Raw genomic sequence first — 18560 nt, 5'->3', positions numbered from 1 at the left:
TGGGTTCTAGATAATACCCACGGAATATAGATGAGTTTTCAGTAGAGCCCCCGAGGTACGTTCTAGATAAAACCCTTGGAATAAAGAAGAGTTTTCAGGAGAACCCTTTGGTGGGTTCTAGATAAAATTCTTGGAAAATAAAAGGATTCTTGATGGACAAAAAGGGTTCTAGTAAGCCTCTTTATTTTTAAGTGTGTAGTGAGCTTTCAATGAGCCAGTAGGTGGATTTAGTTTTATTTGGACGAAGCCAGGCTAGCAGTTTCCCTCTGTTTCCAGTCTTTATGCTAAGCTAAGCTAACAGCTGCTAGCGTTAGCTGTATATCGACCGTACGGACATGAGATTTGTATCAATCTTCTCATCAGAGTCTCGGTAAGAAAGCGATAAACGTATTTCTAGTGTCAAACTATCCATCGACTGTTATGCAGATCGACCCGTATCTTTCTACGCCTTTCTTATTTTCAACATAACAGCTGCTTGATATCTGTACCTGTCTACCTACCTACTCTATCATACATCTACAGAAATCCTCTACAGATCTCTTGATAATTTTTTAGTCATACCACAACAAGAGGGACCCTGAGAAAGTACGTGCCCCTGCAGGAATGAATACTAAAGCAGTGCAGTCAAGCTCAGCTCCGCTATACTTCTTTTACAAGATATCTATGTTGACTGTTTTTACAGTTACTGCGAGCAGCAGGGGGCCAACATAAAAGTGGTCTGGAGTGATAAAAGGTGCCATCCAGCCTTGCTGCTAAGTGCTTTTATATCACCATGGTGATATAGTAAATGTCAGTGGCTTCGGACTTGGATAAAGGGAGTCTGTAATGTCATGTTGAGGCTTCAAAGAGAGCCGCGTCGCTCCTCTATCGTTCGCAGCATTAAATCCGATGAGAGGCGGCTGAGCCGAGTGGAGCAGAGGGTAAATGAAGCTGAAACCCTGAGGTAATTACTACCTGCCTGTCAGGACGTCTCTCTAATGGGCCCGGCGTTGACGTGAGCGCCACCGCCGGTGCATCAGCGCTGTTTATCAGGCTCTATCACACGGTACGCAAGACTGTGAGGCCGGGTATGTGGAGGGTGGTGGAGTCAGGAAGGGGTGTCCCAATTTTCCACTCAGGAAGTGTAAAGAATAACAAATGGGATTCCTCTTCACACTTTGTTTCAGCACCGAAATTCACTTTAGCGTCTGTTTAATGTACACTCTTAGAAATAAGGGTTCACAAAGCTTTTTTTTTTTTAAATAAAAGGATCACTATTTTTGAAAGAAAAGTGTTCTTCGAAGATTTAAACAATCCTTTCTTCTTTGAAGAATAATATAAAGGGTTCTCGGTAATACTCCCATGGTAGGTTCTAGATAAAACCCCTGGAGTGTAAAAAGGATTCTCATTGGAAAACATGGCTACAGATAAAACCCAAAGAATATTAACCTGAGATCCTGAAGGTGGAAAGGTTTTGGATAGAACCCTCAGATAAGCCTTTGCCACCAACATGGAAGCGGCCCCGTTCCACGCACCTAATTCTGGATCGTTCCTGAGCAGTTCCACCAAAACTTAACTGGTTCTGAACCCCAAAAATAGTGGGTTTTCCCTGGGAACCAAAGTGAGGATGTTGGTGCATTGCTCAGCGCCCTCTGTTGACATCCTTAAATTACCACAGTTCCACTCAAACTGTTGGAAACGTGAGCTGGTCTGCTAGATAGCACCAAGGTTCTATGAATCTTGAATGGAACCAGTTCAGGGACCAGAGCTGAGGGTCCTGGGTGGAAGCACTATACCATAGAAGGGTTCTCTGTAGACCCTCTGGTAGAGGACAAGCCGTAGAACCCTTTGTGGCTCTCATTAGCATCTTTATTTCTAAGAGTGTACTGGGTCTCTGATGACATCACAGCTGCTTTTTTGCTCGTCGGCGCCCCATCGGCTCGTCGCAGTGAGTCAGCTGAGCTCCACGGTCAGATGTTTCTCTCATGTTCCACATCCAGGTTCCGTCACAGAGAACCGTGGAGGCAGCCCGCTGAATCAGCCGTGTAACTCAAGCCGCAAAATGAAAGCAATGCACCACAAACAGGAGACAAACATTCGGGTGTGTTACATTATGAGCATAAAATTACTGCAACACAATCCCTGGAGGCGCAGTGGAGGGTCTAAGTGAGCGAGGGGATGGAGGCTGAGGAGAGCAGGATGAAAAATAGCTAGCTACACAGCAGTTGACCTTTCTTCCCAAAATATGAGTCACTTGCATCAGTCGGTGCAGCCAATCTCAAACAAAGACGCGAGCATTTTACGAGACAACATGCCATGGAATGCGTCTGTGGTTAAATGATAAAAGAAGGAGAAACTTCAGATGAAGTTGGGAGTGACTCACGGCCCCCCGCTGCTTTCTGTATCGCTGATGACGGCGGGGGTCTAATAGAGTGAATCCTCACGGAGAGAGAGAGAGAGAGAGAGACAGAGGATTATCTGAGAGTGGGACGCCACAGAGGAAGATGTGAGAGGAGAAAAGGTCTCTTTGATGCACGAGGAAAAAGAAAGTGGAGATAATGGAGAACCTCTCTGCCTATTTACCTCTCAGGCACATACGTTTCATGGCTAGTGAATGTGGAATTAGAGGGAAGATGGAAAGCGTAGAAAGGGGGCAGAGGATGCTAAGTTGGCAGTTAGTGAGAATTATGTCAATATTAGATACTGGAATAGTCAGTTAATACGAGATGCACTGGCGTATATCTATGATTATGTATTTCCAGTGACGTTGGTACAGATAGTGGTTGATATTGCCGTACAGTTTGTGTCCAGGCACACTGATAGATAGAGTTGGACTCTATATGCAGGGATGAAGAGTCAAACTGTGGCCCAAAGGTGCTGGGAGGTCCTAACAAGTCCAGTCTTTGCCTCTGTGGTCACTTCACGTATGAATCATCACAGTCCGTTTTACATCTCCCCCCCTTTCTTTTTGGTCCACGGTTCAAGTCGTCGCTCTCCTCTCCCTGTCTTCAGCTCTGACGCCTCCCTTTCTTCTCCCTCCTCTTCCTCAGACTTTGGGGGGAGGCGTGTCAGGCTGCGGGCCGCCGTCCACTCTCACCACTGCAGAGGGAGAGAAGAAGAGAAGAAATCCGTCAGGCTCTGGGAGAAAACATGTGATTTGTGGTGATATTCAAATAATTTTTTAACATGAAACTTTTTCCTGTTCACACTGTTATGCAGATTTTCATTTGTCCCAACGCAGTATTCTCCTGCTACCTGGAGTGCTATTTATCCATCTAGACTGGGGGTTTTCAACAGGGGGTCCAAGGACAGCAGGGGGTCCTCACAATTACTGCAGGGGGTCCCAAAATTAGTGTTTGCTAAAAGTACACATTAACATGAATCCAATGTAGCAAATGGCCTATTTGAAAAACAAACTAAAAGCATTTAATTTACACAAAACTGATAAAAGGCGACCCATGCATCCTTGTCCAATCATGCCAGCTAGCTAACTTGCTAAAACACAGGTGCACAGATAGTCTTGTGCTAGAGACTCTGGGAGACTGTCCACCCAGCAAAAGTGCAGAGGGTGAGGCTAACACAGCTAATGTTAGCCATGCTATAACTGCTGCAGACTTAGGTAATCATACATGAGAGAGGAATGGAAAATATTCAATGCAAAATATGTAGTAGGATGTCCCTGCTCCATTTCTCTATCAGCTGAGGCGTCCATGGCCTGAAAATGTTTAGAGATGCCTAATCTAGATAGTTTGATGAGAGAACCCAAACCCAGAACAAAGCTGGTTCCATGTTGGTGGTGAAGGCCTTTCATAGGGGTTCTGGATGGAACGTTTTACATTTGGTTCTACTTATAATCCTTCTTTGTTAGGTTCTAGGTAGACTACAGGTAAGAAGAAAAATCTGTATTTTTAATTTTGGGATGAACTGCCCCTTTAAGTTCTGATTCATAGGAGAAAGTTTTTCACAAAGATTATAGCTTTCGATCCACAAAGAGATCCTCTGCATGGAAGAACCCTAACAGCCCTGATAATCACACTTTTCCCTGCAGGGGGCCCTGTGGTGTCACTCACTCATCCAGAACCTGTTAAACTGGAGTCATTAGCCGGATGAGGATGAGAGACAAACGCTCACTTTTCCCACAAACCTCTTAACCTGCTGTCAATTGAGGGAAGCCATGGAAACGCCTGGGGAATGCAGAGGCGTTCCTGAGAGGACCCCCGAGTCAGGTGGGTGTATTCTCGTCTTTATAAATGCATCCTTGTGCCAGGGAAGTGTAGTACAAGAGGATTTATTTTAAAGCTTTAGAAGAGGGGGGTTCTTTTGTCGACTTATAACGTCATCCCCTCCCTCTGTTTTCATTCCTTTTCTCTTCTTAAAAACCCATCATTTTCCTCATATTTTACTGTTATAAAGCACACTTGGACTGCTCTGCGCTGCCCCTCTGTTCACTGCGTCTGTCCACACTGATTCTGTCCAGTGACGGCCACAGTCCACGGCGCTCCTCTCCTTTCCTTCCTGTTTAAACAGACACTCTGCAGGCATCGTCACTGACAAAGAGCAGAGAGACACTGATGCTGCCCAGCGCAAATCCATCTGTGACGCAGGCGTACGCACAGTGGCTCGCACCTACGCTTCCATGTCAGTGCAGCTGTGTCTGAACTGACATCGCACCTCATTTTGGAGGCAGCGTCAATAACAATGGCCACATGGCTGTCCACTTCCAAGAATCAATACAAGCTGTCTTCCACTGAACCAGTTCAATCCATTCTGAAATGTGAACTCCAAAAAGACTTCTTCTTCTTTCCTTTATAATCAGCACATTCAGGTAGTCCTGATTGGACCCGATGTTGGGATAAAGTTTGTTGATTGGGACTGAATTTGAGACGGCTTCATGCTAATCACAGGGACTCCCAGCAGAACCTTAAGAGATACTGGGATTGTTTTACTAATTTGAAAAATATATTATCATGTTTCACACATTGCTACGTTACTTATCTCTCCCTGAGGGCAGTGATTCATCACACGACTTTTATTACTTTTTCATTTAAACGACAAATTCCATGAACAGATTATGAGTCAGTTGGCCCCCGGACACAGACATGTAAAGGATGCATCACTCATAGTCATTTTGCAGCTTTTCAGAAGTGTCTTATTGTCTCTCTAAAGGGCCTGAAAACATATTTTCACAATTAGTGTCAAATTTCTACACATGCAGTGTTTTCTTCCCTAAGTTCAAAGTTTCATCATAGAGATTTATGTATTTAAATCAGCTGGTGAGTTGTTGATAAATCAAAACTGGCTGAATCACACTCACTCAACCCTGATGAAGCCAAATTCAAGTTTTCAGGAACATTAAGTTCAGAGCTGTCTGAAATTCCACATGAACATGCTATAAGTTCTCTTACGCACTAAATAGGTTTGTAGTATGTTTTTTACTATGCAGGATTTTCCCCCCAGAACACTTCACTGTCTTTCTGGTGCACTTACAAACAGCAGCTGAAGTCTTTTAATGATAATCATCTAAATCTGTTTTGCAAACCCTCTAATATGTGTCAAAATCATGGCAATTAGATATTTTTCCAAAATCATTCAGCTTTATTGGATATAATTTGTAGCATCTTAAAATATAAATGAAGATAGTTAGTGAGTTACTACCTACAGCTGCATTTATTGATGAAACAGTGAAAAAAAAAAGAAAAAATGAGAGGGTTGAGAATTTAAATCCATTGATGGGTCCTTCAACAGAAGAGACAGGAGATCTCCCCTCGTTTGTGAATTTCTCCCATCTATTCCCGAATATTGTGATTTCGACCAGCTGACAGTTTGTAACTGATCTGATGACTTCATTACTGATTGAAGCTGATTGGCTGGTTAAACAGGTGACATTAACCTGACGCATCAGATGGTTTGTTACACAGAACCATCTGGGAAGTTGTCCATAGAAAGTGTTTGGAAAAGGGCAAGCACTTTCAAACAACATTTGGTCAGTGATTGGATGGACCCTCTGTCACGTCTAACACGGGCTAACTTCAACCAATCAGATCAACTCACGGAACCGAAGCTGGCTGGAAGAAAAGCGAAAAAATATAGCTGATGCTATCAAGATATCTACGCTAACCTCTTCAGGAGCCGCCATTGTTTGTTTGAGTCGAGTTGTTTCCATGGACCCTTCACGCTGTCATCACACCTAAAACCACGCCCACAGCTGCACCACGCACAAATGAATAACCTTTACTGGAAGTGTCTTCAGCTCACTGCACAGCTGTGACGGCAGAAGAATACTCAAAATATTGCACAATATTCCTGAAGGAAACCTCTGATGCAGGTTATATTAGGTTTATTATAGGTTTATTTTTCCTTCTGCAGTCATGTATGATAAATGACTTTACTCATTTGTTGTAAGTGAACTTTGATCTAAAGTATTCACTGTGTCCCTGGAAAAAAATGAACAGAAACATTAGAATTAATATTTGATCAGACGCTGTCTAAGCAGATATAGGATCAGGAGCAATGGGTCTGACTGAGAAATCTCTTCTTTTGGCTGAGTCACACAGTCGTAATGTTCATCTTCATCCTTTTTTAATATGTATCGCACTACTTTGCCTAATCTTCATGTTTCTTCAGATGTCGCAGAAATGCAAACAGGGATGTGCAAAAGAGATTTTTAGTTCTGGGACCAATTTGGTAGAAAAGGACCAACGATTACTTCACAGCACAGCAGTCTCAAAGCTCTGTCTTCGTGACCCCCAAGGCTGAAGGCCGTGAGCTCTGTGGGCCGGCTCCAATTTAAAGTCCATCACCTCTAAAATGAAAAACGGAAACTGATATTACCAGTGACTAATGCTGTTGTCATCCAGCAGTGGTGGGAATCCTTCTGCACGGAGAAGTTTCATCAAAACTCTTTAATGTGGGAGAATGACAACAAATTATGAGTCATCCATCCTCTGTTATTGAATATGCATTAGTATTATGTGACTCATCTACATTATTACTGTAACTTGCTGCTGGATAATATTACACACTGACAAATGTAGTATTGAGCTTCTGCTGGTCGTGCAGAACTAAACTGATATTAAAGAAGAAATCTGTGGTATATTTATTGCAATTTCTCCATAATATTTCATCAGAGATTAAGGAAACATGCTAAGTTGAAACACTCTCTTCTCAGACAGCCAATATTTCTTCCTTTGAAATTTCTCTTCCTGTTTTAGTTTGCCAGTTTCACATTAATTAGAGTTCAAATTAATGCCAAATGTTCACTGCGTGAGTGTTTGTCTGCTTATGAGTCATAAGATAATATTTTAGAAGGAGTAAATGTTTTGAAAATAACTTCAAAATGTTGAGTGACAGTAAAACTTATTTAACTCATGTGGCGGAAAGAGTACACAACATTTGAACTCAAGTAAGTACTGTTACATTACCGAAATTATTACTCAATTACAAGTAAAAGTACTGTTGTTACAAAAAGTACAAAGTATTCATCCGTTCTTCAGTACATCATGGTTTCATTGGCCTGTTGAGCCATATTGGCTACAAAATGCAAATGCAAGGATCGAATAAATTCAAACTGTACTCATTACTTAATTATGACTTTAAAAGTAACTAAGTAGATTGCATAGTGAGTAAAATTAGAGACTAATTACAGACAAATTACCAAAAAAGCGATTTAATTAATTTGAGGATTTGAATTTAGTTACTTCCACACCTGCTAAACTTGCAGTTTTTAATTAATATGAACTTTACTGAACATGAATTAATGGGTTTTTATATTGAAAATTCTTCAGGCCTGCTAACTTGTTGCAGTGAGAGGGGTAAATAAAAATTCTGAGTTGCATTTGGTAAAAAAAATTGAGTTGGCTCAATCAACTTTAATCAAAAAGTACATGTGACTAACACAAAATATTTGAGCTGACATTTCCAGGATTACAGTGAGTATGTGGAGGAGGAAGCAGGGAAACTACTACTACTTTAGCGCAACTCACTATTTAGACTGTTGTACTGATTTTTGGACACAATTTGCTGAAACAAACAGTTTTCAGTAAGGCTTATTTTTTTATATACCTTTTTCCTTTTGGGCTTCAGATGGAAACCAGTCTACTGATTTTACTCTGTACTCTGATGAATATCAATCTGGGTTACTTATATTCAGGAGCTTTTGCCTGCTGCTGCACGATTTTCAGTTGTAATTTTAGGACCAACATTTGCGTCGACTCTGTTTTGTGTAGGCTGTGAGGTCAAACACAGGGCAGCGATGCACGGATGGGTGTTGCGAGCGAGGGCTCTGAGTTTTGTTTAAATTTTAAACACATTCAATATGCACGATTCAGGTGGGGGAAGCAGACAGCAGAGGAGGCTGTGTCGGTGTGCAGGGAGGGAGGGCTGCTGCACAGATAGACGCTTCTTTTTAATGGAGATGAGTAGACAGAAACGAGGCCGAGCACCCTTCATGTAGGAGCTCTCACCCCTCACTAGTGACTCATGCAGGGAATACCCTCTCTGAATGTTGTCAGTCAAAACACGGGACGTTTTCATTGCTCTATTTCTCTTTTAAAAGGCTTATTTGACTTGTTTTGACTGGAGGTGTTCCCATTATTTAAGCCACCAGTAAAATATGGTTCATTGGAAACAGGAAACCCCCCACGATTATCTTGGATTTATGGCGCATATTCTCACCCTCTCACGTATTTTAACAGAACCAGTTGGTTGTGGAAGAACCAACGACCCCCAGCACGAGGGCATTTGCTGCCTTTTTAATGGCCTCCGCGCCTGCAGACGTGCTAACGCCAATTAGCAGGTGCTAAACACTGATGCTGGATGTAGCGGCGAGACCAGGCCTGGATCCCATCTCATAACACCTGCTAATGAGCCAATCAGTTAAAGAGGCGACAGGGTTAACAGAGCAGTCATCTTCTCAATGAACCAAACCCGAGCTGTTCCTCCAAAAGAAATTCCTTCTTTTCTTTCGACGTGCAGCAGGCTTTGCATTTGTTGAGCTGAAGAATGGAAAGGGGGACTCAAACAAAACACAAAAACAAAATAAGCTTTTCCCAAGCCTCATTAGAATGTAATTGGTATCCCAGAAAAGACACAGTGGTGGGGATTGTTGGAGGGAGGATTTATCAGCTGTTTGCCTTGTTAGCACATTATTATCCCTGTATAACTATTTTTTAAGCTTTGCTATAATTCTCAATAAGACTAGTAAGAAAACATATGAGAGAGAAATTCAGGGAGAGAAGCATGAATGACTGAATGAATAACAAGATCATGACTTCTTCTTCTTCTTCAGGTAAAAAGCTTCTGAGGTTTATGAGAACGATCGAGTGAGATGCTGGTTTCATGTCTTTAATGTAAGTGCTATTTGAGGGAGGGTAGACTGCTCTGCAGAGGTCACATCTCATTCCTGCTGCACTCGCTTTTATTCTCTGAGCTGTTTAAAGGTTATCCTCCTTTTTTTCACTCTGTGCAGATACCTCACTGTGTAACAAGCCTCATTTTCTTGTGCTGGTACCCAATAGGGCTGCAACGGTACGAGATTTTCACAGTAACATAAGTTATCATAGACATGGTATCATGGTATACAGTATTACACACATTTTTATTTTCTATCGTTTACAATTACCCTTTAATAGGACTTATTATGCTCATTTCCACCTTTATATTTTAATTCTGGGACTCTGATCTGATTTACAGGTTAAAAACATACCTATTTGCCCTGTTTCTTTAAGCCCACTTCCCTCTGATTGGCCTTGACTTGTCGGTAGCCTGCTGAAGGGCATGATCCCTGTTCGTGAGCTCCGCTGGTGAACCTGGATCATATTTCAAGGAAAAAATATTTTCTGATCCTCTGGTTGCTCTGCCTCAACTTTGGGCAATTGATGATACAAAGTTTTCTGATGGCCAGAGAAGTTTTTCATGTTTCATCAGAGATAAAACAGGATGTGCAAGACTACAGCACCCAGGGCCACTGAGCACCGTCTCAACATTGAAAATGAGGCACACTGATTTGATAAATTTACTGACTATCAGCTCATAAATGAGACACAAATTAAATTGTAAAAAGCAATCTGGAGTGCTGTGTTTTGGGGGGATCGATTTCTGTACACAAACACACACTGATTTTGGCAAAACCTGCTAAAATTTCATGGAGAAAATATTTTCTGGCTTTCTCTATGATGTCCTCCGGCTGCTCTGTCTTAATTTTTGGTGATTTATTCTGCAAAGTTTTCTCATTGCCATTCAAGTTTTACATGTTGTTAGCATCTACTTTGAGCTAACTAGCCAACCAGCAGCTAAAGATAAGACAAGATATACAAGACTACAGGACCCAGTGCTCCTGAGCACCATATTAGCATGGAAAACATCAATATGTGGCACTGTGATTTGATGAATTCACTGATTATTAGACCACAAATGAGAATGATGATGAAAGCTGGAGTGCCATGTTTTTGGGGGGACTGATTTCTGTACACAAGCAAACACTGATTTTGGTGAAACTTGCTCATATTTCGTGAGGAAAATATTTTTTGGTTTTATCGCTAATGTCCTCCGGGCGCTCTGCCTCAACATTCAGTGATTTACAGAGTTTCTTGACAGACAAAGCTTTACATGTTGTTAGTGGTTAGCTAGTTCCCCTGTACCAAATCACAAATATGGAGCAAGTTTGGTTGGGAGAATCTTACTTCTTATAACACCTCAAATCAAAAGCAGACAGCTAAAGACCCAGCAACCTTGCTGCAGGCTTTTTGGCAACCTATGTTTTCTGGAGCTGCACTACACTAAAGCCTTACTGGAATAATGTAAATGCAACTAAGGATGATATAATGAGATATGCTGCTTCAAATAACTGTGCTGTACCTGGGGAAAACTGAAGATGCTGTATAAAGGAGGAATAGATATCTGGCAAAAATTCTGCCTATAGCCAACAAAATACTTAGAACAAGACACTGGTATAAAGCTGACCCTCCAGGGAGAGAACAATGGTTTGAGATTGTCCAGGATGTCTATTTAATGTATGAACTAAAAATTAAAAACAATATCTTTGATAAGACCTGGGAAATGTGGAGTATTTGCATGACACATGATGCTGATACTTAACTGAGAAAGACTGCATTGTTCAAAGTACATATCAAAAAAATAAATTTAAAAAACAAAAACTAGACACTGTTTCTCTCCCTCTCTTTATGCACTGCACTGAAAGAAGTAAATTAAGCTCACAGTAAATTGCTTTATAATAGATCAGTAAAGTGCATAATGTTGTTTTTATCCGTCTGAGCCAGACGATCTAGTGAGTTAATTTCACAGAACCTCTCAGATTTTGTCTGGCTTGCAAAGTCTACGTGGCGAAGACAGTCCTACAGACATACACTGAAAATACTTCATGAGTCAAAGACAGACAAATATAGATACAGAGGATTAGTAAGAGTAGTAAAGGCAAATATAGATCAAACATTTGCAGTTACATACTTTGCTTATCCACTGCAATTCTTGCACACTAAGATAGAAACTGTCAGTGCTGAATATTTTAGCCTCATTTTGATGGTACACAGCAACATTTAGGATTAAGAGGCAGACAGCCAAACTAATACATTCACACAAAATGACTTGAATGTTCAGTACACGTCTCACATTCATGTTGGTACAAGGCCTCGCCATCCCAATCTCTGCATTCCTGGAGTCTAATACATCATGAGTGTATATAAGATTTGGCCTCACCTATCTGCCCTTGGCAGCGAGGTGTTAGTCCTGCTCATAGCTGAGATATTGTTTTTGATCTCAATCCCCAGAAATGTGTCTTCGCTCTGAGGATAAGGCCTGCACAATGCTGGAAATCCAGCACACATGTTCACATCTGAGCAGAGTATCTTGATGTAATCGACAATGACTTTCTTTGGCAGCTAAAACAGCTCGGTGTGAAGCAGGAATGTATTCAGGCTTGGATGAGTGCCTTATCTGAAGTTAGAAATTCTGTGATGCATATGAGTTTGTGGGTTGGGGCCAATTAACAGATACCAGGGTCTGGTTAATTGATGCTTGGACCAAAATTCATATTGCAAATGTATTTCACATAAAATACTCAAATTGAAGCTGAATGCAATGATTTCAAAAGTGTTGCGTCAGATAAAAATCTCCAACATCTAAAATAAATCTGATTGTTTTCCAATTTGCTTGAAATCATTGATGCATTAATGCAAATTTTGAAAAAAGATAACAAAATTAGAGTTCCAACAGTGGATTATTTATCGACAATTTAATTCCAAATTCTCTGATTTCAGCTTCTCAAATGTGAATATTTTATGGTTTCTTTACTCATCTGTGACAGTAAACTGATTATCTATCTATCATATCTAACATATGACATTTAAGGACGCTACCTTGAGATGTGAGAAGCAGAGAAGAAACATTTCTCACCATTTTATGGACCAAACAACTGATCAGTTAATTCAGAAAATAATCCACACATTATTCGATAATAAAAAATAATCATTAGTTGCAGCCTGAAACACAATGTGATCAACTGCAGCGAAAACTGATACACTACAATAATGCCCTGTGTATATTATTGTCCTGGTTCCATCATGAAAATACTGACATACTCATGTTCATCACAAAAAATAAAGAGTGCGTTTCAGTCTTACCTATCTGTTCCTGTGTGTGTGAGTGTGAAGGCTGAGCCTGGACTTCAGCCTGGGCCTGCTGCTGCTGCAGCTGCTGCTGCTGCTGCTGCTGCTCCTGCAGACTCTGACTGTCCACCGAGATGCCGCTGTCGCTGTGCAGCTTCTCTCCCTCCGGTGTCACCATCTGGTTGTTTGTAGCCGCGCGGTTGTTAGCTGCCTGCTTGTTCTGTTTGCAGCTATTCCACCTGTGGAGAAGGAAGTGGCATGTGAGAGGAGGATAGCAATCCACTCGATATAATAAATAAAGTTATATGATCCTGTCTGCAGCAGATTTGAGCTACAGAGCAACAACCAAGAGCACTTTAAAGGACTGTTGTCAGATATTCAGCTACTATTCTAAACTAAATCCCATCTTTTATCCTTTCTAAAATAACAAAACACAAGAGCAGCAATGTAAAGAACAGACTAGTTTGCTTTAACATATGCTGGATTTGTTAGCATGTCCAGCTAACGAGCTTAATAGCTACAGAAAGGGCTTCAGCCATTGTGCAGCCCATGAAACAAGGTGGGCAGCTAACTTTCAGTTTAGCCTCTGCTAACTTGAATGGGATAAAACAATTTAATCACACAGCTCATGTTATCTGATGGAATGAATCTAATCCTGATAGTGAAAAGTCATTTCACAGGTAAGTGACAACATACTGACAAAGTATGTTTGCTAAGAAGAAAAACAGGCTAACAATAAAACAGAATCAGAATCAGGTGTTAAACCACTAGCTCCATACTGCAATACAAGAAAATATGGCACAGCCTCAGTATATTAGCACAAATGCATTTAGCTGTCAGGAGGATATTTAGGACCCTTTTACAAGTGAGTTTGAAACATTAAAAAGTCTAAGTGGAGGCTGCTTTTTTTCAACAAACTAATGGAGCTAACTTTAGCTTAATTAGCCAGTGAGAGTGCCATTTCAGCCAGTAAAATCAACAGTCATCCACTGAAAGTGAGGAACCTGCTTTTGTCCACCTCAATCTGAAACCGAGGACCTATTATTGAAGAAATTCCCATGAATTTCAATGTTGAATCAACATTGTAAACAACATAAGTGCTGCATATTACCAGATAAGAATAGAATAGAAAACAAGACGCTCATAAAAAATTCAGAAAGCATGAATAAGCTGTTCTTTAGAAGATGAATGACTCATGAATCAATGATTAAAATATTCATGAGCTATTGAGTGGTACAGTACAGTTAACACCTCTGAGTGTTTACTTATAAAATATGGGGTGTTGAAGGAATTCATGTAATTTGCAGTCTGTTTATGTATGAAGTTAAGTATGTGAGGAGAACTACCCAGATGTGTGCGTGACTGCTGATAAATCTGGCACTTGAATTTCCCCTGGTCGGCACTTTTCAAACAATCAATGCCTCTAATGAGCTTGTTTACTTGCGTTAAATGTGTTTCAGCCTGAGCCTGTGTCTGTCTGTATGAGTGCTTGCATGTGTGTCCTCACTAATGTGTTTGTGACCTCTGTGATGCATTAACCTTTTCTTAAGAAAAACTCATTGTGGTGCGTTTGAGTGATTCTCAAGGAAGTGGGTCAAAATCTCTTTAGCCATGTCAGGCCTGAATATTTCATGTTTTAGCCCAGAGCAACATCTGTCACCGTCCAGCACCACCCACCACACCATCATCTCCATCACTCTTCACCCTCTTTGTCCTGGATTATATTGTGGCTAAGGTGCCAAACCCAATTGTGCTAATGTCTTTAACCACAAAGCAGCTTTTCAACCTTCTTATTTCTACCGACTGACCTCTTAAAAACAATGTAAGCCACCAGCCCCACCACCACGGCAGCCAGGATGGAGCAGTAGATGGGGATGAGGTTTTCGTTGAGCCCGTGGCCAAGAAAGCGAGGGGAGCCGGCGCTGGATGTGGTCGTCTCCCCTCCTGGTATCGGACTGTCGGAGCCATCGCTGGGGAAGTAATCAGTGAAGGAGGGTGCCGACGGACCCATGTCTGAGGTGGAAGTGGAATATGTTGGGAGGAGAGGATCTGTGTGGGAGACAAAAGAACATCAGAGAGATTAGCCTGTGGAACAAACAAAGCTAAGGGTCTGATTTACTAAAATCCCAGATAAAGAGAGCTAAACTGCGTGTGCATTCTAACATATTGCACATTTGGTTGCGTTTTGCAGGTGATCAGCTAAGAATAATAAATGACAACAGGTGCAAACAACGAGGGAGTCTGGATAGAAAGCAGAATGACTGCAAGAGTAAAATGAAACTCGATCCCACAGAGGTGTTAGAGGAAGAGGCCGATTAGCACCTTCCTTTCAAACTTATGAAATACAGATGCAGTCACAGTCACCTCAAATTATCTTCAGGCTTGGTAAATCACAGTGCGTGTGCTAAATGAACCTATTTGCATTTTCTCATCCCAGTATTTTGCACACTGAGGTAGAAACACACTGAATGTTCATTACGGCAAACATACTAAATGGGCAGTGTGTGCTGTCTTCCATATTTGAAACACTCGGTCCTCACTGCACTCTGTCAGTAGATCACATTTGTGATTTGTTTGGGGGTGATACCAAGTTTGCACATGTGGCCCTGAGAGTCTACAGCCATGCTAGCAGTTCTGTGAGGCTTGTACAGTGGTGCTTTTAGTTAAGTGTTAATGTCAGTATGCTAACATGCTCACAATGACGATGCTAACATGCTGCAGTTTGCAATGATGGAAGAAGTACACTGTAAAGTCACTGAGAGAGTCACAAGTAAAGTCACTGCATGCAAACAGTCCTAACATGTAACAGCAGCCTCCCAATGAACACGACCACGGTCACAGAGACAAACGCCATCTCAGAGGCCGACATCAAATGCATCGTGCAGGTGCTCTTACTGGTTTTGGTTCCCAGCATCCCAGGGCTAACCTAGCTAACAGCAGTTAGTGGTTAGCTAACTTACCCCGGAGTGCTGGAAGCCAAACCCAGCAAGAACCCCACCTTGGCTGTAGCTTATTCCAAGTTAGCATGCTAAAATGTGCTATTAGCATTTCAGTCAAAACCATCCTCTCCATTAAAAAGTAAAGGGATTAGTTCTTAGCATTCATCCTCTGGTCAGCATGTTGAGATGTTCCAATCTGGAACAAAGTGGTGAATCAGCAGACTAATGTTGCCATCCACAGAGCCACAGCACCAGCGTCACAATGAGACACTTTCACATCTTATCTCTGCTTGTTTGCTGGGGTGTGATCAACAAGTCCCCAACCAGATGTCTGATACACTGCACACATGCAGCAGCTGTTTCTGATCGACAGATGGGTTCTGGCTGAGCTGCAGCGTTGCAGAAAGAAAAGGAATGTTCCTCGACGAGGGGGGCAAATATCTGTCACCCACCAGGCCTTGGTCCTGCACGCCAGGTCTCTTTTCACTACGTCCCCGTCTATGTGATCTCCGCACATTGCATGACATTAAAGCCATGTGGATCTATGCAGAACAAAGTCTGGGGCTTTAGGGAGGTCAGAGTTTTGAGTGTAGCCTTTGCTGAGGCCAGAGAGGCAGGAAGGATCTGTGCTACTGGATGGATCTGGTTTCTATCACAGCGAAGCCTGGAGAGAAGAGTCATTTTCATAAATTGTCCTATTTCCTCTTTCTTTGTGAGCTCCATTAATGATTCAGTGTAATATTCCCCGTGTCGCAGCAGCACCAGACCCACTCTGATGGGCATGACTTGTCCTGACAACACAGTTTTATCCATCAAATCTCTCCTACAGCCCTGTCAGATTATGCTTCTGTTTAGAAAGGCGCTGCACATCAAAGTAAGTAACACTGCAGCGATTCTGTCAGATGGTAGAAGAGCTCAGGGAGTCGTCGTGCAGATTATTCCCTCCCTCAGGGTACGCTACAGCGGGCTGAGGAGAGGGCCCGTCCAGCCAAAAACCCAAACTCCTCTGAGCTCAGCAGCCTGGTGGGGATGGAGAATGTGCAGCCTGGTTCAGATCTGAGCCTGTAATTCCCAGCAGAACCTCAGGCTGCTCCTCATTAGCTCCATACTGACGCTCGCAGGATTAACCCTGTGGAGACCCCTGAGGCTTCCTCCAAGGCCACAGACTGGGACGCTCCATCCCAAATACTTCAGGGGTCGTCCTACTTTACAATTGTTCTGCTTCTGACAGCTGACGCCAATACAGTGATTACAGTGAATCAGTGCTAACCAGGCAGTTTATTATAACTCACACAACCACTACATATATTAAAGTTGAGAAAAGAACATTTTTAAATCCTTTTAGATCACATCCCCAGTCATATTGTCAGTCTCCCCAGGATTTGGCAGACTGTTTTTGGGATTGTTGCAGCTTTTCTGAAAAACTTCCATGCACACTGCGATGTTTTTAGGTGTTTTTTTAGTGAAGCTGCGAGAGCAAAAAAAAAGTCACAAATTTTGCTCCAGTGAGGATAAAACCACATTTTGCAATCGCAGCATCTGAACTTCCTGGAGAGATTGAATTGTGATGCTACTTAACAATATATACAAAAAAATAAAACATCAATTTATTTGCTATATTTTTATATCGAAATCATGGAAAATCTTTTCTTTTTTTTCTTACACCTCTATTGGCTCCTGTGACAAGTCCATCCCTAACTGTCTTTTTTTTTCTTTTTTTTTTTTCCACAGGAAACACATCAGTGCTAAGCCACATCTACAGCTTATTTCAAAACTAGGTTTAAATTTACTGTATATACATAAACTTTCTGTTTAAAAATGTGGTGGCTTTAATTTAGAGATGAGTCAAACTCTGCTGACATCTAGGTGAGCCATGCAGACACTTTTCATTTTATTTGTCCAAGGTTTGAGACATTCTACCTCCTAAATATTTTTTGCCTCCACTCCAATTCACTGGAGGTGGATGAAATTTCATTTGTGCTGCTCGCAGCATTGAAAGATTACACTTTTAATAATTCAGCAGCAGTGTCTTTCCAGAAACTATGTCGTGGTTACTCCAGATAATCCACAGACCTCACTGTCTGTCACAGTTTCCACTGGAGGCGCATCAAACCAAAGAAATCCTCAGCGTGAAAACTGCTGACAGCGTGTCCTGTGGATTAGACAGTACTGTGGAAGATTGTTTTAGCAAAGAGATTTTGTTGTTTAGGTTTTTAAATGTAATCTTCATTGCTTCATTGCAAAGTGACAACATACATCTCAGAGGAAGGTTTCTTAAATCCTGGATAAATAAACCCTGAAGAGTTCATATCATATCAACAACTGTCACCTAACTTTTTTTGCATGATGGTGTTCACCTACTGAGACACACAGATTTAGTGTCGACCGTACAGATGTCTGCCTTCTCTCTAATATTATAGAACTAGATGGCACATGCTGAATGCCACATGCAGGCTTCCTCCTGTGTGCTGATGAGATTTGCAGGTGTAGTTCGATGGGCAGAAAATAGATCCTGCATGAAACTGCTCACAACAAGGTCTGTGGATTATCTTGAGTAACCACGTAACCAGGAGAAAAATGAAAATAAAAAAAAATAAATAAATAAATATAGTACAGCCCGGATCCAACGTGAGCCTGTGAAATATGTGAGAAATAAGGCCCGGCGTGTGTCCCATCCTGTCCTCTGTCTCAAACTCTACTATAAACATCATTTGAATATAACACCTTACAGGCAGATGTTTGGAACTTACATCATTTACAAGAACTTGTATAAGAAACTCATTCTAACACTAGAAGTGCCAGAATTGTTTAACTACCAGAACGACCTTTGATTTCCAAACTCAAAAAATTATCTCTCAGGATAAATATTAGACTAAGAGATTAATGCATTTATTCTGTTAGTTTATCTTTTCAATATAAATTTTAGTGTGAGTCTAATTAGTTATTTGTATTGAAATTGGAAATGAAATGCACTTGTGAGGTTTTATTGACTCAGACAACGATAGTTGCTAAGCAACCAAGA

General features: G+C 41.4%; 1 protein-coding gene across 1 annotated transcript in view; it reads right to left on the bottom strand.

Moving 5' to 3' along the window:
* Positions 1-2718: 2718 nt before the first annotated feature.
* The window catches only part of ngfra (nerve growth factor receptor a (TNFR superfamily, member 16)), a 41043-nt gene continuing 25201 nt past the window's right edge, over positions 2719-18560 (bottom strand). The window contains exons 4-6 of the mRNA XM_084744745.1: positions 14408-14648; positions 12615-12838; positions 2719-3078 (exon numbers count right to left, since the gene is read on the bottom strand). Coding sequence (XP_084600871.1) covers positions 3026-3078; positions 12615-12838; positions 14408-14648 — 518 coding nt within the window. The 3' untranslated portion in view covers positions 2719-3025. The remainder of the gene's footprint in view (positions 3079-12614; positions 12839-14407; positions 14649-18560) is intronic.

This window comes from Lutjanus erythropterus, chromosome 19, assembly GCF_056507025.1.
Source record: "Lutjanus erythropterus isolate fLutEry1 chromosome 19, fLutEry1.hap2, whole genome shotgun sequence".
Classification (NCBI taxonomy): domain Eukaryota; kingdom Metazoa; phylum Chordata; class Actinopteri; order Lutjaniformes; family Lutjanidae; genus Lutjanus; species Lutjanus erythropterus.
Note: the sequence above shows the minus strand (reverse complement) of the source record. Positions and strands in the feature narration are given on the sequence as shown.